The following is a 26,049-nucleotide window of genomic DNA, read 5'->3' on the forward strand; positions in this document are numbered from 1 at the left end:
GGATTTAACGGTGCTCCGGGGGATGTTCAAAGTTTGGGATATTTTTTTATAACCCAACCCTGATTGGTGCTTCTCCATAACTTTATCCCGGACTTGTTTTGATAGCTCCTTTGTCTTCATGATGCTGTTTGTTTAGATATGCTCTCTAACGAACTCTGGGGCCTTCCAGAAACAGGTGTATTTAATCTGAGATCATGTGACACTTTAATTGCACTCCATGGACTCCATTCAACTAATTATGTGACTTCTGAAGGCAATTGGTTGCACCAGAGCTTATTTAGGGGTGTCACAGCAAAGGGGGTGAATACTTATGCAATCAAGACTGTTCAGTTTTTTATTTGTAAATAATTTTTAAAAATATGTAGATTTTTTTCCCCACTTCGACATTATGGACTATTTTGTGTAGATCAGTGACAAAAAATCCTAATTAAATCCATTTTAATTCCAGGTTGTAACACTACAAAATGTGGAAAAGTCCAAGGGGTGTGAATACTTATGCAAGGCACTGTATATATATATATATATATATATATATATATATATATATATATATATATATATATATATATATATACACAGTATATTTAAACTTAACAATGGATACCCTGTCCACACTACCTAAATAATGTGCAATCATCACACACATTGAAACAACGTCATTGCAATTCCCTTTATTTGCAATCATGTGATGACCATGCTTTATAAAGGTAGTGTGAATATGGATACAAGTTATATAAATTAAGTTGTTAGTTTATCATTTGGTAACAATTTGTAATTTTTCTGCTTTTAAAAAATTGCAGTTAATGAAAGATAGATGCACTGCTGAACAAGTGCAAATAAGTGTCTCCCTGAATCACTACTGTTGTTGAAACAGAAAACAGCATTGTGATTGGAGGGACTTTTATTTAGACAGAAATGTTACAGACAGTTGATTATGAGCTATGGAGGGGGGGGGGCTTGATTGAAGGAGTTGACATAGTTCATCCTAACTCATACTTTAAATAGCACAGAAACCACAACCAGAGAACACAGCTGGAATTAAGTGGAGATACAGTACTCTTAGAACTGTGAGGAGACACTTATTCACAGAGATAATGGTGAGGGTATGGAATTGGTTGCCTAGTCAAGTTGTTGATCCTGAATCACTTGGATCCTTTAAGAGCCAATTTGACAAAGTTGTGAGATCAATCAGCTACTGGGAATTGGACAAGCAAAGATGGGCCTAATGGCTCTTTTACTCCTTTCAAGGTGTACAATACATATACCTGACTACACTACCTACAGTATGTAATGTGTAATAATCACCCAATTGTGAATTACTTGAGTAACAGTCACAGAATTAAGTGAATAGACCCTTGTTACATTTTTACAAACTTTTCCCTGCCAATGTCTTGGGATTAAATGTGATCATGTTGAGAAAAAAAAACTCATTTAGTAGAGTAAACCCACAATGTATACAATTACATTACCATGACAACAGCTTTTAACATAGACATGCATTAAACATAGCTTTTGAACAAAACACTTAGACATTTGCAGTAATATATTTTATTTCTGTAACAGGAATGTTGAACTTTGAAAATGAGGGAATGCTGCACATTGTGGTGTAGACAAGAATTAAAAAATTCTATTGTCTGTGTTTACGAAAACAACCATCTGTTTAAAAAATGATGTGACGTAAACTTTTAAAAAGCTGTACCAGCAGTTTTGTTCAATTAAAATTAAAAACAGCACTGAGGCATGCAATTAAGCCTGCTTTAAAAAGAAAAAGAAAAATAGGTGAACCTGAGATTCACTTACTTATTATGCCTGAAATAAATCAAAATTCCTTGTATGTACATTCATTACAGCTTCAAAGTAGCACTATCATTTTGATTTAATCCAGGTCTTACTTCCATAAGTGATCAGTGAACCTGTTGAATATGAACCTCCATTTTTTATTAAACTTTTTCTTTTTATTTACTAGTATTCCATTTTTTTTTTATTTTATCAGAAAGCATACCCTGCCAGTCAACAGTGTTTATATTGTCCAATTATCAGTAGAACATTATGGACTCAAGTTTCCCTTTCCTGTATACCTGCTTACCATTCAAGCTACTATACTTCTGGTACCACTTCCAGTAAAAGAAGGGTTTAAGTGACACCATCAACATAAAAGCTTTTTTCAGACTGTTTTTTTTATACTGATAATATTTTTTACATGAAACACCTAAGAGGTTTTAATGCCTCATTCAATTATCTTTTGCTCTGTATGGGGCAATTTATCTTTAAAAACTGTTATGAAAAGTAGCCATGTGTCCAAATTCTAACTAGATTCGCCATATATTGTCCTGGCAAAAAAAACTGAAAAATATCCAGTACTGTTTGTTAGTATTTGAAAAAGCATCTAAGCAACCCAACAGCTCTTCTGAGTGCTACTTTTATTGTTGAATTAGCTTGAGGTTAATTTTGGCATTGCATATGGCCTGCATATGGGTCACATCATTTACTAATAAAACAGCTTCCAATTAGCCAAAATTAAAGGACAGGGATTAAGTCCAAGCTGGGGAATTCTCAACACTGTCAAGTTATTTTGCGAGTCCCTAAGGAACACCTTTTTTTTCATACAGAGAACTTTTAAATAAGAAGAAAACAACAGAAGCCAGTCTGAAGTACATACACATTCTAAAAAAGGAACATTTCTCAAAAAGTGTAAACCAAAAAAAAAAAAAGATATTTGAAAACATCATAATTAGCTATTTTTGGCACACACTGTCACAAAAGGCATAACCAGATGCTGTCAGCAGGGAATATTGGAGAGCACACATTGTGATAATTATGAAATGTGAGTAAGCTTGATAAATGATAACCACACGTTTAGTGCAAAACCATTGGCACTAGTTATAATGTGATGTCATATGCTGCAAGAATAGTATATGAGGACAGCGAAGGGATCTGTCCAACCCTCGTCATGCAAGGACGTCACACGTTTCACAACTTCACTAACACTTATGGTTTCTTGGATCTTGCATCTCTCTGAGTGTTCTTGTTTTTTCCTGTTTTCTTTGGACTCCCAGGGGTTGAACTTGACGTCTTTGGGTTTAGTCCACTGCGGCCAGCATTCTGGTTCTTTTCATGGTTTACACGCAGCTGCTGGTCCTGTAATCTTTGTTCCCATCGCTGTTAAAAGACAGTTACAACATTTTTATGGATGGTGCTTTATGGATCACAGTTGTTTATGAAACCATGGAGAGCCTTTTTTATGGTGTTGGGAAAGTACTACTTCTTTGTTTAGAAGGTCATTTTATGGCTTACCAAGTTTATTTCACTCCTGAATGCTTTCTGTACTGTAATAAGGTATTCTAATATTTAAATATTCGTTTGGATTTTGAAAGACTTTTGAAACATGTTATCTTTCAATATATGAGGCTTAATTTGGCCTTTTAGAAACATGCTGCTTCATAAATCGATCCAAGTACCTAAACTGGAAATTACTTCAACTATCCTAGGATCTGATATGAAATTAAAAGTGAGTTTTCATTTGCATTATTCATTATATATATTTATGTTTTCCATGCTTGTTACCTTTTTACCATGAAATAGTTTGCTGCTATTAAAACATAAATTGGGGGTTTGTGCACACTAAGATTTTTTAAATACAAAGAAAGAAAAAAAACATAATAAAAGTACTTCTGGTTTATCATGGAGATGCTGCTTCAGGGGAGGGCTACAACACACAGCGGTTTAAGCCAGACTTGAGGTAACACAGAAAAGATCAATTCACTCAGCTTTACATTCAGAGCGTGCACAATGCACAATTACATATCAGCACTGTCCCTGTCAATGTCAGGAACATGATTTCTTATTATAATATTTAAAAATCCTTGTCACTGTTACTGTAAAGCAAGCGCTTACAAACAACGTGTCACCTTCACTCTTAAACTCTTTACAATTTCAATAGTTGATTTGGAGCATATACAAGACTTATTACCTTATACCTCTTGACTAGTTGGTCTTTCCATCTTTCAACAAAGCAGCCTTCCAGCAGCATCAGCCTGCAACAATAAAACCCAAAGCATCCTTGATAAGAGTGATCAATAATGGCTTATGTTTCTGTAAGTAATCTGGTATTTTGCCTAATCAGTACCAAATATAGCTACTTTAACAATAAGACACAAAAATGGGGGTACAGTTTGTAGTTTTAAAGTGTTAAAACCTTGTTCATACTTATGTTCTTTATGACTGAAATGTTACCAAGATTTCTTACACATTACAATAGTTGAACAGATGACTGAGATGTATTGACTGTACTGTGAAACTAAATGTCTGTCTACTGCTATTCCTCTGCTTAACAAAAGTTAACAAAAAGCTAAGGTGAATGTGTATTCTGAGAAGCTACGAGACTGGTGCGGCTTTCCAGTTTGCAATAAAAAGTGCAAAAATCAATGTATTGTTTTTGCTGTTTACACTTGTATAGTACATTTTATATTTTGTTTATATGTTGCGTGATTGTTTTTTTAAAGGTGGATCTTTAAGCGTGCTGTATAAGAAGAACTTCTAAGCTATCTTCAATAAAGGACCTGTGTTACTTAATGCTGGTTCTGCAATGCTTGAATGACTGTGTTTTATACCACATTAAATGACACATCCCCTATAGATTATTTCATTTGTCAGACTTTTGCTTTACACTACTGTGGTCAAGTCCATCATCTATCTGGTACATTCAACCCCTGAAACTATAAACTTACTTTCTTGCCCATAGGATTTAAGGTGGCATCAGGTGGGCTCCTAATACCTACAGCTCAGTAAATCCAATAACCCTGAGAATGTCTGGAAAACTAAACGATCTGAAAAATGATAAGGTACTACAAGTAAGCTGTTACGCTACTGAGAAGTAAGAACATGTTTTGCCTTGGTTACCTTTTTATAGTGCCCTATATTATAAGTTTCATCTTAACTAATTTATTTCAGTGTGTGCAAACCAGGGAATCAGAGTGGTGCCCAATACAAATGCAACAACCTGTTAATCTGTAGCAACATATTCTACTAAATAAAAACAATTACATTTAATTGCAAAATGTGGATAGTGTCAAATACTTTTTAACCGAAATTAAATATTTTACCACACCATTAAATCGTTAAAGGATTAAAACATTAACGCCTGATACAAGTTGTCTACATCTCAAGCTAAATTACAGCAGACTACTGAACATGTTTATCTCAAAAACAAGTATGTGATAATAGTTGAATCTGCCTTGTAATGCTTTTCGATCATCAGTGAAACAGATCCTTACCGTGAGCGCCACTGGTAGCACATGATTAGTACATCCTGATTAGGGGAAAGCTGTGGACACTGGCAGGATGAGTTGGTGATTATAGGAACATGAGCACTCGGGATGGGAGTTAAAGACTTCAACGTCTCTTTAACCTCCACCACGGTTGTTATTTCATTGCAGCCACTTCTACTTACTCCTTTAACTTTAGCATGGATAACTAAAAAAGAAAGAGAGAACCTAATATATTAAAAGGTCCAATACAAGTCTAATAATCTTTATTAATCTAAAACATGTAGCTAAAAACAATGAATCACTCAGTCTATATAACAACATAATAAACAACAGAAAAAAAGATATGCACAGAAATAGATGCACACCGAATCTGTTTCACACATACATTTAATGTTGCCTTGATGCTTCTGGTTCGATCTCTGCATGGAACACTTAAATTATATTCCCAAATTAACCGAAATAAAGTTAACATGATCCTGAAATATGGATTTATAGGTTACATAAAGGCATTTTTTAGCCAACAACTAAGATGTTAAGACACAAACTGAAAGGGTATGTTGTTGTTTATTACAATAGGATATCTGAATGCTGAAAAATATTAAATACTTACCATAGCTGTATTTCTTTTCAAGATAAGTTGTTAACGTTGGCTTCATTTTTCTGCATTTGCAGCTATCTGTTGAAACATATTTTAAACTTATTTAGTTTGTGAGAGCATTTAAAATGCATTACTTTTTTGTTTTAAGAATTCTGGACAAAAAATATCAGGACAGTCTCAATTAAGGACCAATTATAAAACAGGAGAGCAATTAGCCTTCTAGACATTTAACCCCCATTTTATTAGACACACCTGAACTCCAGCTTTTGCAGTCAGACGCTTGTTGTCTTTCATGGAGCATCATGTCCCTTGAAAAGTCCAGCCACTTCACATCTGGGTTAAAACACAGACCATAACTGAAATTAAAACACACGGTAATGCTCCGAGACACCCCGTTGTCTTCCTTAAATACTTTCATATTTTTCACGGTTATTATTATTATTATTATTATTTATTATTATTATTATTATTATTATTATTCATGTATTTCCTGTATTCATGTTTAGTTTGTTAAAAAGAAAAAAATAATTTAACGGAGAGTTTTTGGAGGTATTAATTATTATTATTATTATTATTATTATTATTATTATTATTATTAGTAGTAGTCGTAGTAGTAGTAGTAGTTTTTTTTTTTTTTTTTTTTTTTTTTTTTTTTTTTTTTTTTTGGAAATGTCAGCTTTTTTAGTAGTAGTAGTAGTAGTATTATTATTGGTACATGTGAGCAATGTACACATTGAGCAATTTGAGCAATTTACAATTTATTATTGGTTTATCATGGAGATGCTGCTTCAGGGGCGGGCTACAACATACAGTGTTTGCACACTTACAGTGCGTGCATATTATTATTCTTTACGCATTGCATGGCTTTAAATGGTTTTCCAACACTTACCAGCAATTAGCATGTTTCATGCTTTAAAATGCAACTTGTGGATTTTAGTGCTCACCTTCAGGTAAATCGGTGACAATCGCCTCTGGAGAGATGCAGACCCCCCTGTCATACACAGGTAAGTCGTCACACGCCAGGCTTTCCGGCCAGCTGTGGTTGTACCTCCGCAAGATGGGCTCGCAACCATCGCGGGCTCTCTGGCACACAGACTTGCAGGGTTTGATGGGGTCGTGAAGGAATTCAAGGGTGCAGATCGGTGCGTACATGGCACAGAGGAAGAATCGCAGCACTGAACTACAGTCGATATTCACCAACTCTTCGTACTGCTCAATAGCCAAGATGGCATTCTCCTGGGTACTGTGATGGAGATGGTTGGGCATTCTAGTGATGTTCCAAGGCATGCTCTTGCACATAGGTATCTTGATAGGCTCACAGGGAGCACCCCGGACCAGCACACCTGCGCTGATGCACAGAGACACAGCAGCAACTACAGAGAACATCTTAGTGCGTGTATTTTCCACACAATTCACCTGCGGAACAGTCTGCAATTCCTTTTATATCTAACTTTTTTGAAGTAAAAAACCACGTCGACAAGGACGATCCCTACTTGCAGTTAATCAGAAAAAAACCCCAGCAAATGCCAATAAATCCCAACAGTCTCGGTGCAACAGGCTGATGAAGTAAGTGAGGAGGGACACCATTGGATTTTATCATCAGGAGAAGCTGTCGGCTTGGAGATTGAGCAAGAGAGCCAGTTCATTGAAATTACTATAGGATTTGATTTAACGTGGGATACATACTAACACCACAAGTGACGCGGGATCTTTCCATTTCTTTTTTTGGCTGCATCATTTATTATTTTCCAGACACAGTGACATCATCAGCATCTCGTTTAATCCCTCGACATCTTCACTAAATTCTTCCTGTGTCCGTTTTTGATATACTTTACACTCTTTGCAAAGAAAGGTATCTGTTTCATGAAGCTAAAATACTGTCAGCCCCAAGGCTGCAGACGGAATTTAAGAGTTCATTTGAACGCTCTAGGACTGGTAAACTTTTTTTTTTTTGGTTTTACTTCAAATATAATGTACATTTGCAATCACAATATAAAGCTATAGTTTAACAATGACAGTACGCTGTTCTTATAGTGACCAGAAGGGGGCTGATCAGTTTTCCAAATGTGCACGTTGTGAATTTAAATGAGGGTTGCTGCAGCAGTTTGAGGCGAAAGTATTTGCAAACTTTTAAAAGTCAGTTGCAAGTATCTGGACATTATGTGAGACAACAAATAAAAATAAAATGGTTGAAACAACTGGATAGCTATAAAAATAAATCTACCTTTTCTGAAACTTTGGATAAATGTTCTGACAAAAGTAGACAAAAAAACTGTTTTAGAAACTACATAAAAATTAATAGGGAGGCACTATATGCAAACCAAAAATAAATAATTATGCATTTAAAACATGCCTGCTTCTGGAGAATAGACATGCCTCAGCATGCTCTTGCACAAAATTACATTTCTGCTCCCATTTTGGGACCTGCCCAGGAAGAAGCAAACAAGGCCTCAAGGTGCCAATCTAAATTAAGAAAGACTGATAAATATCCATGTGCTTTACAAAGCAGGGCAGGACAATAATACCAAGAATTCCTAAACTGCTGCACAGTCATGTACACATAACCAGCTCAAGAAGAAAACCTCTAGAGCAGGGGTCTCCAATCCTGGTCTCTTGGTTTTTGTTCCAATTGTACCCTAAATTAATTAATTGAACCAATTAAGCTTCTAATAAGCACTTAATTGCTTCAATTAAGCAATTTAGGGTACAGTTGGAACAAAAACCAGGAGGGACACCGGCCTTCCAGGACCAGCATCGGAGACCTCTGCTCTAGAGGCTTTAATAAGAAAAAACAAGCATGTTTGTTCACCTGTTGATGTTGCTTTGTTTAAGTAATTAAAGCTGTGAACATAGTTACAATTATCGTTAAACTATTTTGTAGCGCTTATTGATTGATTGATTGATTTATTTTTTTTTATAAATTTAGTCGTTTCCAGTAATATGTATTTTTTCTCCCAATTTAGAATGGCCAATTATTTTTTAAGCTCAGCTCACCGCTACCACCCCTGCGCTGACTCAGAAGGGCGAAGACGAACACACACTGTCCTCTTTTTTTTTCACACTGCGAACTCACCACGCAGCCACCCAAGAGCTACAGCTCTCAAGTAGCTTACAGGCAAGCCCGCAGGCGCCCAGCCAGACTACAGGGGTCGCTGGTGCGCGGTGAGCCGAGGACACCCTGGCCAACCTAACCCGACCTCCCCCCGGGCATCGCTCGGCCAATTGTGTGCCGCCCCTAGGAGCTCCCGTCCACGGTCAGCTGTGGAATAGCCTGGACTCGAACTTGATTTAAATGCATTTAGCAAACTACTCAGATATATTTGGTGCTTAGTCAGCAATCTATATTTAGGTTAATGATATTCACATACCCCTAAATCTCCATGTATAGAAAGTATAGAATATTGTAACTCTACTATACAGAATTATTCACTACTATAAACTACAGAAAGTTTCTATACTATAAAACTATTACAGGCCTCTACAGCAACAGTATATGGTACTATTAGTACTTATAGTATTATGGAAAACTGTAAGAGTACAATAGGATTCTATAATATGATTATAATTTTATATAAGATTCTATTTAAATGAATATAGAATCTTATATAAAACACTATATAATATAAACTTTATATAATATAAAGTTATATGCTAAGTAGTACAGTACTACATAAATACTATAGGGCACTATATGAATCCTAAGGTATGAAATGCATTAAATTATAGGCCATGTGTATTATTTTCTAACATATGTAATATGAAACAGTACCAAAGAAATATATTAAAAGGAATCATGATGACACACAGCTGTTGAAAAATGCCAACCCATGAATGATTAAGCATTTTTCAACCCATGGCACTGTATTTAATAGAAAACAACTTCACTGTAACTGTAATAGTGCATTATTTTTCACTTCAATTATTATTTGAACTAAAAATATAATTGTATGATAGTGGTGTAGGGCCAGAAAATGATACACAGTCAGAATGTGGTACGCATACCAAAACCTGACCCGTGTAACGCCAGAAAATGGTACGCTGTGAAACCTGTGATTGACTACTGTCCAAATCACTATGAACAAGCCAAACTGTAGTTCACCCACAAAATCGTATATGTTTACAATTTTAGATAACCCAGTTTGTTGCTCATCAGTTAAAGTCACAGACATTTGCTGAATTGTGAAAAAAAATAAAAAAATAAAACACTTTAAAGGCCAAACTTTGTTTCTTTGTTTTCTGAGCTAAAATAATTTGCGGGCAAAGCGCAGTACATCGTGTACCACTTTTTAATGCATACCACAAAATAACACCACACCGGTACTTCGATTTCAAGAAGACATTTACATGATACAGTAGCAATTTAAAACCAGCGATGGACTGTCCTGTAACATAGTTTGCTGCCAGTAAAACACACATATCTCAATATTAATGACACACAGTAATTTTACACAAAGCATTAGGCTATGTTATCGATATAGACAATGAACAAGTGAATTGATGCAGCTCTGTTGAGTGCTACAATAAAGACATTGATTTTATTTTCTCCCAGTAGGTACCACTCTATCGCTTCTTCACACAGCGAGGCACTGCAGGAGTGCAGGGTTATATGCAGTCTGTAAAAACAGGACTAGTGACGCCATTATATCTGTAAAGATTGTACTTATTTGTTTTCCTAAATTAATCATGTTTTGTGTAATGCTTATGTCTTTCTTGAAGTTTGCTGCAGTCTGGATGACTATTGCTGCATCCTCGCTGGGCAGCCCCAGTGCCAGCGGCCCCATGGTTCAGCCGTGTCAGGCCCCCCAGCAATGGGAAGGCAGGACGGTCGAGTACGAGCATTACACCGGCAGGAACACCAGGGCCGTGGTTTCCTATGATGGGCAGAACCAGCGCGTCAGAGTCCTGGAAGAAAGGAAGGGATACATCCCTTGCAAAAAGTAGGTATCAGAAATTGTCTATAGGCAGCCGGTATATAATTATACAAATAAGACGGTAAGAAGTATGGAAGCAGGCCGTCTATTATACACCGATTGTGATGTGCGAGTTTGTGTAAACAAAACTGACCTGCTTGACTGGATGCTGTGCAAACGGTGTAGCCTAGGCTGCTCTGGGTTGAATCGTGGATGTTTGTTTCATCATTTATTTACCTGTGGGAAGACATATAACCATTTTGTAATTCCATGCATCTGAGTATCTCTAGACTACGCCTAAACATTAGGGGTCGATTGCACCGTACCAAAATTAGTCCACTTGATGCGTTTAACTAGTGCATATTAAGCAGGTTTAGTCCACTTGCTTGGACTAAAATTAGGACACTTGTTAATCCCGATTGCAGCGTACCAGAAGATAATCACCATAGGTGGATCATCCGCTAAATCGGACTAAACAAGATCCTGATTGCTGCGTACCAAATCGGTTGTGAGATGATCGTGTTCAGGACTAATTTAGTACGCTTGCTCGTCCTACGTTTATACAGCACCTTTTAAAACAAAGACAACTCCATTATTCTCTGAAATGACGTCTGGAAACTATTACAATGAAAAGTGAAGCCTTTTGAAGCATTTTTGTTGAGTAATTTCGCTCGGCGATGCCTTCATGCTCAGTGCAAGTTACTACGTTATATCATTAACTTGTATCGTTGATGCACAACATTAGCAATTAGAAATGTTCTAAGTAGACTGTGAATGTAGCCTATAATTTAAATATGCGGCACCGTTTTCCTTTTTTCTCATTTATGGTTGAGTACAAAATATTCTGAAGAGACTGGTTTTGTTTTATTTATAAAAATGTTGCAAAAACTGTAATAGTGCCACGCAAAAAGATACTCTTATATTTAAATAATAATAATAATAAAAAAAAGCACGTTTGATGTATTCAGTTTAACCGACTGAAACGTCACATGTCTAATTAGTATTATATAAACAACATATTCTGAATTTAACGTTCAGTGTCAATGCAGCAATAGGCTACCGGCAAGTTAAAATACAGGTATGATCCGCTAATGTGGAATGTGCACAAAAAGACAAGTCGAATTAGACCTATCAATATAGATTATGAATCACGCCTAATGTAGCCGAATAAAAACGCTGTTGTCATTAATAGGCCTATATGTATTACTGTATTTGTTTTTTTCATATTGCTGACTTTTTTGCCGGTGCTTTCAGTGTCCTCAATGTTTTTAATCAAAAGTTCGTAATGACTATGTACAATATGTCTGAGTTTGTCTTTACACCTTAAATTGTGAGTTTCCATCTGCACTTGTAGAGGCTTATTATGGGTTAGTCCTCATTGTCTGGCTAACTTGTTCCAGTTGTTCAGACTAGTTAAACCACTTGCTGTTTGGTACGCTGCAATCAGCAATAACTTAGTACAGATCTGCAAGATTTGCTAGACTGCTTTTTAGTCCACTTCATTCAGACTGGTACACTGTCGATTGCAGCATACCAGTGACTTAGTCTGCATCAAGTGGACTAAAATGCGGTTTGGCAAATCCTGCAGCTCTGTACTAATGCAGCGTACCAAACAGCTAATCCTGAAAATTGGTTTAGCTGACCTGAACAAGTGGAACAAGTTAGACCGATAAGAGGACTAACAAGTAATAAGCCATTACAAATGCAGATGGAAATTCACAATTTAGAGTGTGAAGACAAACTCAGACATTTACGTGTACATTGTCATTACTAGCATTTGATAAAAAAAAAATACATTAAAGATATTGAACCGGCAAAAAAGTCATAAATATGAAAAGGTATGAAAAAAGCAAATTATTAATATATTAATGATAAAATAGTAAAAGCATTTTTATTACATTAGGCGAAATTCGGGCAAACACATTTAAGTAAAAGTACACCTACTGTGCCTATAGTAAGTATTCACCCCCCTTGGACGTTTTCACAGTTTGTTGTGTTACAACCTGAAACCTTGATGCATTTAAATGGGATTTTTTTCCCTTTGATTTACACAACCTACACAACACTTTCAATGTGCGATCAATGAAAAATAAAAACCTGAAAAGTCTTCATTAGATAAGTATTCACCCCCTTTGCTATGACACTCCTAAATAAGCTCAGGTGCAACCAATTGCCTTCAGAATTCTCACAGTAAGTTAAATGGAGTCCATCTGCGTGCAATAAATGTGGTTCACTTGATTTCAGATTAAATACACCTGTCTCTGTCAGGTCCCACAGTTGGGTAGTGCATTCAAAGCAAAGATACTACCATGAAGACCAAGGAGCTTTCAAAACAACTCCGGGATAAAGTTGTGGAAAGGCACAGATCAGTGGAGGGGTACAAAAAGATTTCAAAGGCATTGAATATCCCTTGGAGCACAGTCAACCACCCAGAATCTGCTTAGAGCAGGCTGTCCTCCCAAACTGAGCAGCCAGGTAAGAAACTGTCCATGTGTCAACAATAGCTCAGGTACTCCACAAATCTGGCCTGTATGGAAGAGTGGGAAGAAGGAAGCCATTTCTAAAAAAAAGCCCATGTAAAATCCTGCTTGGAATTTGCAAAAAGGCATGTGGGAGACTTTGAAAAGATGTGGCAAAAGATTCTGTGGTCCGATGAAACAAAAATTTAACTATTTGGCCTAAATGCAAAGCATTATGTCTGGCGCAAACCCAACACAGCACATCACCCAGGTAACACCATCCCTACTGTGAAGCATGGTGGTGGCAGCATCATGCTATGGGGATGCTTTTCATTGGCAGGGACTGGGAAGCTTGTCAGGGTAGAGGGCAAAATGGATGGAGCTAAATACAGGCAAAAATAAATACAGAGATTCACCTTTCAGCAGGACAATGACCCCAAGCACACAGCCAAAGCAACACTCGAGTGGCTTAAAAACAAGAAAGTGATTGTCCTAGAGTGGCCCAGTCAAAGCCCGGACTTTAATCCGATTGAGAATTTGTGGCAAGACTTGAAGATTGCTGTCCACCAACGATCCCCATCCAACTTGCCAGAGCTTGAACAATTTTGCCAAGAAGAATGGCCGAATATTGCACGATCCAGATGTGCAAAAGACTCACAGCTGTAATTGCTGCCAAAGGTGGTTCTACCAAGTATTGACTCAATGGGGGTGAATACATTTCAGTTTTTTTATTTTTCATTAACTGTTGTTTCACAATAAAAATTCTCTTGCCTCTTCAAAGTGTTGAGTAGGTTGTGTAAATCAAAGGAAAAGAAAATCCCATTTAAATGCATCAAGATTTCAGGTTGTAACACAACAAACTGAAAACGTCCAAGGGGGGTGAATACTTGCTATAGGCACTTTATATTCATAATATAATAGTAGCCTACTACATGTCTTTGTATGGACATTCCGCACACGGATCATACTTGCATTTTAACTTGCCGGTAGCCTATTGCTGCTTGACACTGAACCTTAAGTTCTAAATGTGTTGTTTCTATTTAGTACACATTGCACTGACATTTCAGTTTAAATTGAATACATCAAACATGCTTTATTATTATTTAAATACACAGTATCTTATTGTGCAGCACTTTATTAATGTTTGTACAATATTTTAATGAAAAAACGAAACCAATCTCTTCAGAACACTTTGTTCATCAACCTTAATAAATTAGACAAAAAGGAAAAGGGTGCCACATAGCTATAGTAGCTTATTTAAACTACCTTATACATTCGCTGTCTACCTAAGAAAATTAATAATTGCTTAATATAGTGTATCAACAATATATTAAGGTACATTATATCATTACATAGTGTAATTGTCAATTTTAATAAGGATATTTCTGTGATTTGGCGAGCGAACCTTGCTGAACCAAATGCTTCAGAGGGTTCAGACTGAGGTTCAAAAGGCTTCACTTTTCACTTCACTTGTTTTTAGATGTCATTTCAGAGAATAATGGAGCTGTCTTTGTGTTAAAATGTGCTGTACAAACGTAGGACTAGCAAACGTACTAAGATAGTCTTATACTTCATAGTACTAACTTAGTCCTACTGAACAGGATCATCTCACATCCGATTTGGTACGCTGCAATCAGGATCTTGTTTAGTCCGATTTAGTGGATGATCCACCTGTGTTGATTATCTTCTGGTACACTGCAATCGGGATTAACAAGTGTACTAACTTTAGTCCAAGCAAGTGGACTAAACCTGCTTAATTCGCTAGTTAAACGCATCAAGTGGGTTAAATGGTACGCTGCAATCGACCCTAAGGGAACAAGTGTTTGACATTGATGTGACTGCTAATATGTGTCTCAGGTTGTAACCCTGCAACTCACAAGGGGTCCGAAAAAAGCACCGTTCTATATCGTGTCGGGAGTTGGTCATTATTAGGCGTGACGCTACATGTACTGCTAGAATTCCACAAGCTGATTTGCAGAATTTCTGTTATTGCACCACCTCAAGTTTTCATTAGCGATCGATAACGGTATGTTTATTTGCTTGACATGGGTTCAGCATTTAATCGCACGAATGTCAAGCATAAATTAACACAAATACATAATTTAGGAGGAAAGAAAGATAGGTTCACTATATACAGCTATGGCCAAGGGTTTTGCATCCCCCTATAGAATTAACTAATTTTGCTTCATAGTCGAGTGAAACCTGCTGAATAATGTTACCTTAACATATTGAATTACATACGCTTTGTAGCTTTCCATATACTTAACGAATAACTGAAAAAAAACAAAAAATGGTCTTCTGTTTTAAAATGAAAAGACATGTTTGCTAAATTATGTGTTTCTTTCAAAGCTGTACATTTGTGATGTATATAATGAATGGATATGCATGGTGGAGAAAAATATTTTAAAGTAATGTCTGCTGCTCGTTCAGCATCCCTACTGTGACCAGCCTCATTTATTATATTTAATGGTTTAGAAAAGATGTATGTCATTAGCCCATGTTTTTCACCACACCCATACTGAAAAACAGAGGGTCAGTTCTTCAGAGCTCCGCAGTTCATTTTGCAAGTTAACTACATTTCTGAAACATTGGTACAACATCATTGGTCGTTTGTAATGCTACTCAGTCAGCTTTCAGCTGAGTCTTCCTTTTGGTTGCACTCTATATAACTCTAGAGTTGTTCATTACTGTTGAAAGGTTTGGCCTCCCTGACTGTAAAGTTTGCAGAGTCAACAATTTATTACAAATGGGCTGTTTTGAGGTTTTGAGATGGGGGGGGGGGGGGGGAGAGAGAGAGAAGAAACGTGGGATTTAAAGTGGTTGGCAATTTATACAGTAGTTTTAAAATAAGTCTTCCTCAGTAGCTATATGGAATACATACCGCTATGTCAATGGATAAACAATGGATAATGCTAGGATATGCTCAAGGGCAGGTATACAATAAGCTGTCAGTGCACTTGTGTCTCAGTAGGAGAGGCTGAAAATGCAAAGGCAAATAAAAAAGTAAATAAGCTTGCATATTTTTAATAACTGTTTATACAACAAGTGTGGGCGTTTTGCTTTTGAGGTACTGTATTCTGGGCCACTGTATTGTTGTACTGAGCCCCTTTATGTGTCCTCATTTTGAAGTGATTAACTAGTGTGCCGAGTGGATCAAATCTGATAACTCAGTATGAGAGTAACAGAACCTAGAACCCACTTTGACATATTGCACACAATACATTATATAAAAGGAAATACAAATAACATTTGAAAAAGAAACAATTCTGAGTTAAATGCAAGAAGTAGCAGAAATGATATGATGCATTCACATAAAAACATAAAAAGCGAAGCACTTGACTAAGATAAAACACACAAAAAAAACTTTTTTTCTGAATTATGTTCAGGTAGGATAATGGAATTACACCTTGAATTGCAATGGGGTCCTGATTTATTTTTTTCATTTTAGCGACAGTGTGCTCATTGAATTGCTTCTCACATGCATACAGTTATGCATGCACATAACTTATAAATATATATGCCGTATTCCTTCGAATTTAAGACACAGTCCAAATTTACCACCCTCAATTTGAGAAAAAAATAAAACATCAAATAAATATGCAATTATTTTGGAGCCCCCATCATATCCTATGATATTTCGAGTTGCCATAAGTGCTCACCCATCAATGCCATTTCTATGAAACATCGAAATTAGTGTCTGTGCAAAAAAATAAAACTTGCATTGTCTTTGCAGGCAAAAATGGAGGTGTTGAAAATGGTGGATAATGCACCTCTTTCACGTACACCTGTATTTTCAATCTAATGCACAGTACTTTTAAATGTATACTTTTTTATTATACTGTTATTGAAATTTGATTTCAGTATAACTAACGTAAATGAAAACTGACTCCTCATAATAAGAATTACTGATAAGATTTTTTTTTCTGGTCCATATATATATTTATATATATATATATATATATATATATATATATATACATACTGTATATAATAATATTCTCTTCTTACTAAAGATCCCTGAGTTTCTCTTTAGCAAGATAATAGTGGTATCAGTGAACCCTAGACCCAGCACAGTCTGTGATATGTATGGAGACCACAGGTTGCAAACAATCCTCTCAGATTTCAGCCATTAATCATATCCATCTGTTATACTGCTGGCCCTTGTTCAGCTTGTGCTTTCAAATTTAGACTAGCCTTGCCCTTCTGTTCCAACTGCAAAAGTTAATATGGAGTTGTCACTGCATCTGGCTTTCTCATCTCTGAAAGAGTACTGAACCTGCATAAATGCAGCAGTGTCAACATTGTACACAATGTAGTCGAGACATTGACTCCTGGCAAATTAGAATTAGAAATGTTTATAGAGTGTAGAAAAATAAATGTGATTTTTAATATTGTGTACTGTATACCAACTATCCAAATTGTTAAAATGCATTTATGTTCTGCACAGTCATCGACACTAACATCATATGCAAAACTAAAAAAAACTTACATCCAGAAAACATACTTTAATATATGAAATTGGGAAATGTGGAAGAAGGTGTGTTCATGTTCTTCTCATTGCTCTCCCTGTTAAAGAATAAAAAACAATATACATTGTATGTTGTAGGTATTGGAATTAGCAAAAGCCCTCTGTAACACTTGTATTGTTTTTCAGCAATGTCAGCACCTGTACTTTACTGTAGTGTCTGCCAGTCGGGTAGTGGCACCAAATCACCTTTGTGTTGACATCACAATGAATCTGTGCTACAGAATGTCTGTAGTTCATAAATGACCATCTAGATTCTGTTTCTGTCTATTAGGAAAATGGAAACATAGCTGAGACTGGTACTGTGCTAAGCAGGTGTGCAGATTTGGAAGTACCCACGTGAATGTTCTCTTAATAACATGGTGTTCAACGGGAGGAAATCCTTCATGAGATAGTGGCGTATCCAGTAATAAATGTGTACTTCCATAAAACAACCTGTTCACTGTCAAAAGCAGTATGGCAGGTTGTATTCTTTAGAAATGTGGAATTAGAATTTTAAAGAAACAGATATGGGAGGTGGGACATTTTAAAATGTAATTTTCATTTTCAGAAAATTAGTTTTACATAAGATTGATGAGATTGAATTGCTTTAGGTTTGCCCAGATTACTGAATAGCTGTTTTGTAGCATTTATAATTATATTTAATATATATTTTAATTTGTGCCAAAAGCTCTACAAATCTGTCCGTTGAACAAAACTAGAATGAACTTCTGTGTGTGTACAGTATGTACCATAAGATTTCTGAGTTTCTTATATAAGTTTTGCTCCAAAAATAAATCCAGGTTAGTTTACTAATATAAAAATGATTCTGACTAAGGTGGAGTATTCCACAGGAATGTTAGTGGGTTGTTCATACATATGGCTGACAAGGCCATTAAGACTTCTGTGACTGAAGTCTATAAATATGCTATTTTTGTGTTTCTACCTGTTAGCAGAGGACCTTGGTCTGTACTCTTGTCAGGAGAGAAATAGTAAACTTATTCCTGTCAGGTTTTCTCAGCATGGGGCAGTCTAAACATGTGCTGTGGGCAGAGTGACCTTTTCCTGTGCAATGGAAAATGTTCAACAGGGCCAGTGTTGTATTTTTATACCAGTATTATTTACAGGTCTTGGTAATGCTTCTTGGATGGAGCCGTCCTTGAAAAATAAAGTGCGAGCTATGCATGTCTTTTTGTAGCTGTGTTTAATATTTCTATAACAGCAGGACTCCTCAGATCTATTGGAATTCCCTGTTTAATAATATTAAAACATTGGAGCCAAGACTCTCAGAATTATTGAAAACACTCACTTGGGTTAGTTGCTTGACATTCATGATGTGTTTAATAGTTACTGTACATAACTGTAGTTGTAAGCATGACCTGTAACTATTAAACCCATCATAATTGTTAGGATTGATTTCTTTTGTGTGTCAAAATGGTTATTCATCATACCAATCTGGTTTCACTAAATGCACACCCATTGAAAGATGCTAGTCAGGCAATGGCCTAACAGTTAAAAATCCAAATATTTCTAGTTGTAGTTTTTTCATACTTTTTCAACCCTTAAAAAAAAATTCCCCCTTCATCAGCTAAGTTAGCCTGAAATGCTGTCCTGAAGTTCGGGTACACACAGACTACTGTAGCTGTCTTCATCTAAGTGGTCGCCTAGACCCCCATAGGTATATAACAAGCTGTTTTCAAGCTGGGAGGGCTGGTATATTTAAACAACAGAGCACAACGGTGTGTGTCGTTGTGGGAGATCACCAGGCCTCGAATGCTTTGTAAAGCTGAGGTCATTTGAAATTAAAAACGACTGAGAAAAATAGCGTTAAAGAGAATTGTGGTCATGTCCTTACAGCCATATGTTTTCTGTATGTTTGTGGTTTACATTTACTGTGCAACGGAACAGTGTGTTATGTTCCAAGATTTTTTGGTTTTTATTGTGCTATCAAACCAGACCAGTCTGCATCCAATGATATATGAGGTTTCACTAAAATATACAAATTCCATGCAAGGCAAGTAGGTTCTTATTATGAAAAGAATGGTCAGCGGTCTCTCTTTAAATAAGTGCAGTTGGCTAGTGAATATGATCTTTTTTTTTCTTTTCTTTTTTAAATCATAGTTATGTAAGTATAATAATGCTTGCTTATGTTTTGATGAAAGGTTTGCAGTAAGTACAATAGCTTAATTATGTGCTGCTTTTCAGTAGCATGCCATAGACATGTGTAATAAAGGCTAGATCAGTCGAAGTGTTTTTGTATTAGTTTACTTCAGAACCCTCTAATGTACAGCTGTGTATTGCCATGACAACAAAAGTAAAAATAAGAAAACTAAATTTGAAGACAGACTCTTTAAACTACTGTAATATACATTAGGTAATTACATTTAAAGGAGTGCTAACCAAAATCTAATTTCTTGCCACGTTTTAGCAGTTTTTGTATAATATTTAGTTTTGTTTTTGTTTTTTTCACAACAAATTAAGCTTTTAGGTATCAGGAGAGAGCAGGTATTTCTACTTTGAAGAGGCACCAATGGTGAGTTAGTGGTCTTATTTATAAGGCCATTAACTCCAATGTCAGTTTTTATCTATGTTCTTTTTTGTATTCTTCCACTAACCTGGCCAGTTAAATGTGATGTTTCTGTTGTTTCCAGATTCTTTGAATATATCTACCTGTACCAGAGTAGGCTGATGTTTCAGATTGAGCAGATCACAAAGCAGTGCTCCAAGATATCTCTCCCTGATGCTTGGGACCCCTATGATATTCCAGATAACTCCACCTATGAGGATCACTATTTCATTGGGGGACCCGATGATAAGATAGAGGTGCAGGAATGGTCAGACAGAAAACCTGCACGCAAAAGTAAGTTTGCTCTGAAGCTATTATCTGCATCCATGCATCAAATGTCCCACTGTGATGGGGTACACCTCGTCCCTGTATTATTATTTGTACATTTTGTATTATTATTATTATTATATTTGTATTTGACGGTGGGAAAGCCGTGTTTTTATTGTTTGTTTTGTTTATTAATTTAAAAACCTGTGTGAATGTGGCTGGAGCCTCAATAAGGTAATTGTTTTATTGATAATTAATTAAGGCTCCAGCCACAGCTTAAAAGAACCAGCTCCAGGCTAATAGAGGGAGATATTTCCTTTGAGTTAGAGACGGGAGGACGGTTTGGAACAAGATCATACATCCGAAGCAACTGCTACCGCTGTACCACTCGGTATTTGTTTCTTTATGTATTTTTTGACATCGAGCCCTTTTGTTTGGTATAGAGTGTTTTGTTTATTGTTTGATTTATTATTAAAACCCGAGCGCAAACGCTTCTCGTTTCCCCTACCTACCTTTGCCTTTGTTTTGTATTGCTTCTTCCTGGTCCGTGACGTCAGTACTGCAACCACTCTGCCACACCCACTAATCTTGGACTACCCAATGTTGAATTGTGTGAGGCAGTTCAAGAGTTAGTGCTAATCAGTCCTGATTCCTGAAGTGGTCATGAGTGCCTCTGCATTGGCAGTTGGCCACTAGTTGGAGGTAGCTGAGATACAGCTGTGTTTGTAGTTCTGAACCTTGCTTTTTGTTTGTATGATTTCTCTTCTGTAGGTCGACACTAACTAAAAGCAGGGGTTGGTTTTGTATCTGGGATACAACAAGATTCCATCTGTTTAAAACCATTCGATCTGATATGGCATACCCCTTAGATTATGGTAGATTGTGTTTTTGTTCACAAAAACTCCCATTTCTAGTTTTTTGTTTTCTGGTGTATTAATATTGCTGGTGTGTATATTTACTGTGATTAGAATTATATGCATTCACATGCAATTAATGTACATGTATTCATTTATAAAGAGGCAGATAGATGGTTACATACACACATACATGACTGATATTGAGAGATAAAGGAATTGTCCACCTTCAGAGAATAAACACTCTGTCATTCTGTTCCCATCCAGGTTTTGGCCCTGGGCAATGCATTTGAAAGACTTTTCACAGCTGTTTTTAGCTTTCACTTCTCTCAACAGAAGAACATCAGGTCCTTTGTGTAAACTTTGCAGAAACCTGCACAAGCTATTTTGATTTCATCTTACGGATGATAAAGCGCACCTTTGCATATATGTGAATTACATTCCCATTTACTTTCTCTTTTGAACTGTCTGCAGGTTAGGCACTTTTTCAAACCCTGTTCTACAGGTGCCCTTGGGAGCCCATACTGGCAAGTGTTTGAGGAAGTTTTTTTCCACTGGATTCACAGAAGTAGGCGTTGGGGTTCCCATAGGATACCCTTCCCAATGTACAAGTAAATGAACAGGCTTTGTTGACCTTAGCAACGTTTGCATTACACTGGGTAACCAAGGAGGGCTTCCTCCCTGAGGATTCAACCTTCTTGCCATGGAAGTTTTGTTTTTCAGCCCATTTGTATTCATTGAATCTTCTGTAAATCGATTAGTGTTCACAAACAAAAAGCGTGAGCTGAGATATGTGGATAAACAGCTTGACTGACAATGATCTAAATGTTTAAGCAGACCAAATAGACCTTGTTTGCCTTTCCACCTGCCCAAGCTGAAAATCTGTAGCTATTTGCATCAGTTAGGTACCCGGTTCCCTGGACCTTTGTGGAGACTTCTGCATTCAGATAGGCCTACTTGGTTAAGATGGTTTATAAGCAATAATGTTCTCATGGCTGGCAGCGATTCAATCTTATTTTCCCAGGACCCTTGAATAAGCTATTGACCGGTTCTTGTGTTCCATAGAGCCTGGTGTATTTGCTAGTTTTACTGTATTGTCTGAAAGCCTACTGAGCCTTTTTTAAATGCTTGAATTAAACCCTCGGTCATGCACTCCAATTTGATTCCTTGATAGGATTTGGTGATGTCTGTTTAATACATTCTTCTGTTCATTTCAATACACACAAAATCATCAGAGTACAAACCTTATATTTGCATTCCCCAAAGGTATGTGTAGTAAAAGATACTTGCATTCAATGACAATCATTTCAATTCAGTGACATGCATGTCTTTCACAATGTCTCCATGAAGAAATGTTCATTGAATTTTTTTTTAGTATTTCTATATACATCACCAATGAGTGTTTTATTGTTATATCCCCAAAGGTATTTTCAGCTTCCTTCCTTACTGAAACCTGTTTACTGATTTTCATTGTACACACCACAAGGTGCCTGTAAAGTGATCATGCACTTTCCTCAGATAATGTGGATTCCATTCCATGTACTTTACATTTCAACTTCTTAAATATTAAACATACTAAGACAAAAATACTGCTTCTATGTCTAGTAGGCCCTTCAGCGTCACATTTTTAAAGAGTAATATTTACAACCAAAGTAGTTGTTGCAGCTTACAAAAGGTACTGTTTAAAATCTATTTTTAGTAACCTGTATAATGTCTGAATCCTTCCCACGTATCATACTTAATAGAGAAACTGTTTGGTTTTACAGCTGAAGCCTGGGTTGGAGTTTACACAGTCAAGGACTGTTACCCTGTGCAGGAAACGTACACCAGGAACTCCAGCGTGACAACCTCCACCCGCTTTTTTGATCTACACCTCGGGATCAGTGACCCAGGCGTGTTCACTCCACCCAGCACCTGCCAGTCAGCCCGGCCAGGAAAGATGAGTGACAGCTGCTGATTGTGGACACCAGCTACCACAGACGTCATCAAAAATAATATACAAAAAAGAAAGTCCCAGCCTGCTGACATGTTAACTGGATTTTGAAGCTGCGAGATGTCACATGGGAGCAGTAAAATGCATTCTAATTTGCTAGTTAGCCAAGTTAATATTTTAACTCATTAATGTCTGGTTTCGCAGACCCTGAATAGCACTAATTCTGGATTACCTTAACTAAGGTAACATCCAAGATTATTGCTAATCATGGTTTGTGAAACCAGCCATAAGTGTTTACAGTTTTTGTAGAGAACTCTGTTTTCTGTTTAGTTTTTTGTAGAGAAGTCTGATTGTAGTGATTTTTTTGTTTGTCTGTTTTCTTGTCAATTAAGTTATTTATTGAGTTACAGAATAATGTTTGTGTTCCTGATTAATAAGATGTGCACTGTATAAGTAGATATGGAGTAGATGTTTTGTATTATTATTACAGAGCATTGATTCATTTTTAGGTACAATAAACCAATGAGGTTGGAATCACAGAAAATTAAACCAGTGGGTGTTACTAAACTAAACAGTGAATATATTAAATATGTAAAATGACACAATAATGTCAATTTTATCATTGAAATTGTGTTCTGATGTAGAAATGTTACATGAACAGGATGTACTCAATTGCAGTACTATAGTAATAGAGTAAAACTTTGATAGTAGTGAGTCTTTAGATTCAACTCAAAAGACAAGAGCCACACTGATGTCATTCCATGCATTAGATGGACAGCTCAGAAAATGAACACCTATTAAATAAGTACTCATTAAATAAAAATTGATGTCAGCAAAGAGATGTCAGTGTATTTAACTAACGAGTTGTCAAGCAAATATAGCAAGAGGCTTCCAGGTCTGGTTATCAAAAATATATATATAAAAAACTGCAATGTAAATTATATTCTAATATGATATTTAAGTAGTTGTTTTTATTTAGTTTGCAATCTTGCCATATACTGTAGACTTACAAGCTTGTTGACTGTTGAGCTTAGCACAAACAATAATAATAACCCTATTAAGTGTTAACACAAGTTTTTGGCATGTGTGTTTGGAATTTTGATTAAATTAGGCCATATAACTAGGAAATAAAGTGGATTATAAAGTGACAGTATATGTTTCTTTTTTTAATCCACAGCATAACTTTTAGCTGGGAAAAAGTATTTTAGAAAAATATGTATTTGGAAATAAACAGGGCAAATGTGGATCAATTTTTACAGTGATTAATCATTAATGATGGTAGTAGAAATGAAATCAAATCTTTTTAAAAACATGTATCGCATGCATTTTTCCAAAAATGCTTTTTCCCAGCTAAAGAGGAGTCTCCAGCACCTATATATTTCAGAGCTGTTGAGCTTCAGTCTACTCAACAGACTGCTCTCATGCTTGCTTGTTTGTTTGCATGCTGAGCCTAGCCCTCGCGGTACGGCTAGTTTCACACTTGTCATTTTGTTGAGCCGAGCAGAGCCGGAACTGTGAAACTCTGGCCTTGCAAGATATCTGGTACTGGCTCGGTGCTGAGCAAGGCTGGGGGTGGGGTTAACTCGTACTGTCCGAAACGATAGTGTCTACCAAAAGATTTCACAGGAATTGAGAAATATGGCACTAAACCACAGCGCGAAACAGTGTTGTGAAAAAATAAAATAAATAAAACAGGATTACAAAAAATCAAAATATCATAACAATAAAAGCAAGTCAGACTGCAAAAAAAAGTAAATATTATGATTTAATGGACGCAGTTCTTGGTCACAGACTTGCAACAGCCGGCGCCGATATGCTGAATTCAGCGACTTGTCTTCTGGAATCAATGTGCAGTCCCACACAGAATGAAGCTGAGTTTACATATTACAACATTCTTTAAGCTTTGTCACTTTTTTTTTTTTTTTTTTTAAAGTATTTCTCCTTTAAATTGTTTAATGCTGACAGGTATCATTTAAAACAGAGACAAAAAAACTGTGTGTTAACTGCAAGATCTTCTGCTGTTTCATATATTCATTCTAATAAATAAAGTGATCAGTAATTGCGCATATTATTTTATGGTTCCTTTATAAACCAGTCCTTAACAGAAAAGAAAAAAAATAAAATTAAGATACATATATTGGAAATGTACAAAGTACTGTATCTGAAAATCACGTTCAATATGGTCATTTTTTTAAAATACCATATATTGACATTGCATGTATAAAAACAAGTTGTAAAGAAAAATATCTGTTAAATATGTTCCATTTAGATTTTGTTTTTAACAGGCCTACTTTAAATCTATTTTTCTGAAGTGTTTACTGAAATTTTTCAAATACTATCTGTAACTTTTTAAAGTTATTATTAGTAGCAGTTAATCTAAATTTAATAATATGAAATGAAATTATTCGGTTTGTATTTGCATTCAGCAACCTGTGAAAAACAAAAACAAACAGAAGTTTTTTTTAATTTTTTCACAACACTATTTTGTGCTGTGGTTTAGTCCCATATTTCTCAATTCCTGTGAAATCTTTTGATAGACTTTATCGTTTCGGACAGTACGACCTCGGGAACCATTCTCAATCCAAATCCACACCACTCCTCTGTGCGCCTGTGTCCACTGAATTTGATGTCACGTTCCACAAAGCATCTTCTACTTTGAACAGTAGTGCGAACACACCTGAGCAGAGCTGG

The 26,049-nt window shown here is 36.2% G+C and overlaps 2 protein-coding genes and 1 long non-coding RNA gene across 6 annotated transcripts; 1 reads left to right on the forward strand and 2 right to left on the reverse strand.

The window, feature by feature from the left end:
* Positions 1–1,541: 1,541 nt before the first annotated feature.
* LOC117399416 (secreted frizzled-related sequence protein 4-like) lies at positions 1,542–7,577 on the reverse strand. The gene is made up of 6 exons (XM_033998545.2): positions 6,810–7,577; positions 6,118–6,198; positions 5,878–5,943; positions 5,274–5,472; positions 3,971–4,034; positions 1,542–3,159 (listed from the first exon to the last, which is right to left on the reverse strand). The coding sequence occupies exons 1-6, from the start codon at positions 7,249–7,251 to the stop codon at positions 2,989–2,991; spliced, it is 1,023 nt and encodes a 340-aa protein (XP_033854436.1). The 5' UTR covers positions 7,252–7,577; the 3' UTR covers positions 1,542–2,988.
* Positions 7,578–10,137: 2,560 nt separating this feature from the next.
* LOC131736965 (uncharacterized) lies at positions 10,138–11,267 on the reverse strand. Of its 4 annotated transcripts, none has more exons than XR_009328559.1 (3): positions 11,102–11,267; positions 10,930–11,012; positions 10,138–10,767 (listed from the first exon to the last, which is right to left on the reverse strand). It is a non-coding gene; the product is annotated as an uncharacterized LOC131736965 (long non-coding RNA). The 4 variants fall into 4 exon arrangements; XR_009328560.1 differs by having other exon boundaries at positions 10,138–10,792; XR_009328557.1 differs by lacking the exon at positions 11,102–11,267 and having other exon boundaries at positions 10,930–11,092.
* Positions 10,549–24,506, forward strand: epdr1 (ependymin related 1). The gene is made up of 3 exons (XM_033999067.3): positions 10,549–10,802; positions 20,390–20,598; positions 23,192–24,506. Exons 1-3 carry the CDS (start codon positions 10,549–10,551, stop codon positions 23,380–23,382), a joined length of 654 nt encoding a protein of 217 aa, XP_033854958.3. The 3' UTR covers positions 23,383–24,506.
* The last annotated feature ends 1,543 nt before the right edge of the window (positions 24,507–26,049 follow it).

The sequence above is a fragment of the Acipenser ruthenus genome, chromosome 4, assembly GCF_902713425.1.
Source record: "Acipenser ruthenus chromosome 4, fAciRut3.2 maternal haplotype, whole genome shotgun sequence".
Taxonomy (NCBI): Eukaryota; Metazoa; Chordata; class Actinopteri; order Acipenseriformes; family Acipenseridae; genus Acipenser; species Acipenser ruthenus.

What these genes read in the sequence shown, in the direction of transcription:
- LOC117399416 (XM_033998545.2), bottom strand. Translation starts at nt 7,251, where the DNA reads ATGTTCTCTGTAGTTGCTGCTGTGTCTCTGTGCATCAGCGCAGGTGTG. An exon ending in CTGCAAAAGCTGGAGTTCAG is followed by an intron (nt 5,944 to 6,117) that starts GTGTGTCTAATA and finishes ATGTTTCAACAG; the next exon opens with ATAGCTGCAAATGCAGAAAA. An exon ending in TGCTACCAGTGGCGCTCACG is followed by an intron (nt 4,035 to 5,273) that starts GTAAGGATCTGT and finishes TTATTGTTGCAG; the next exon opens with GCTGATGCTGCTGGAAGGCT.
- epdr1 (XM_033999067.3), top strand. Translation starts at nt 10,549, where the DNA reads ATGTTTTGTGTAATGCTTATGTCTTTCTTGAAGTTTGCTGCAGTCTGG. An exon ending in GGATACATCCCTTGCAAAAA is followed by an intron (nt 10,803 to 20,389) that starts GTAGGTATCAGA and finishes TGTTGTTTCCAG; the next exon opens with ATTCTTTGAATATATCTACC. An exon ending in CAGAAAACCTGCACGCAAAA is followed by an intron (nt 20,599 to 23,191) that starts GTAAGTTTGCTC and finishes TTGGTTTTACAG; the next exon opens with CTGAAGCCTGGGTTGGAGTT.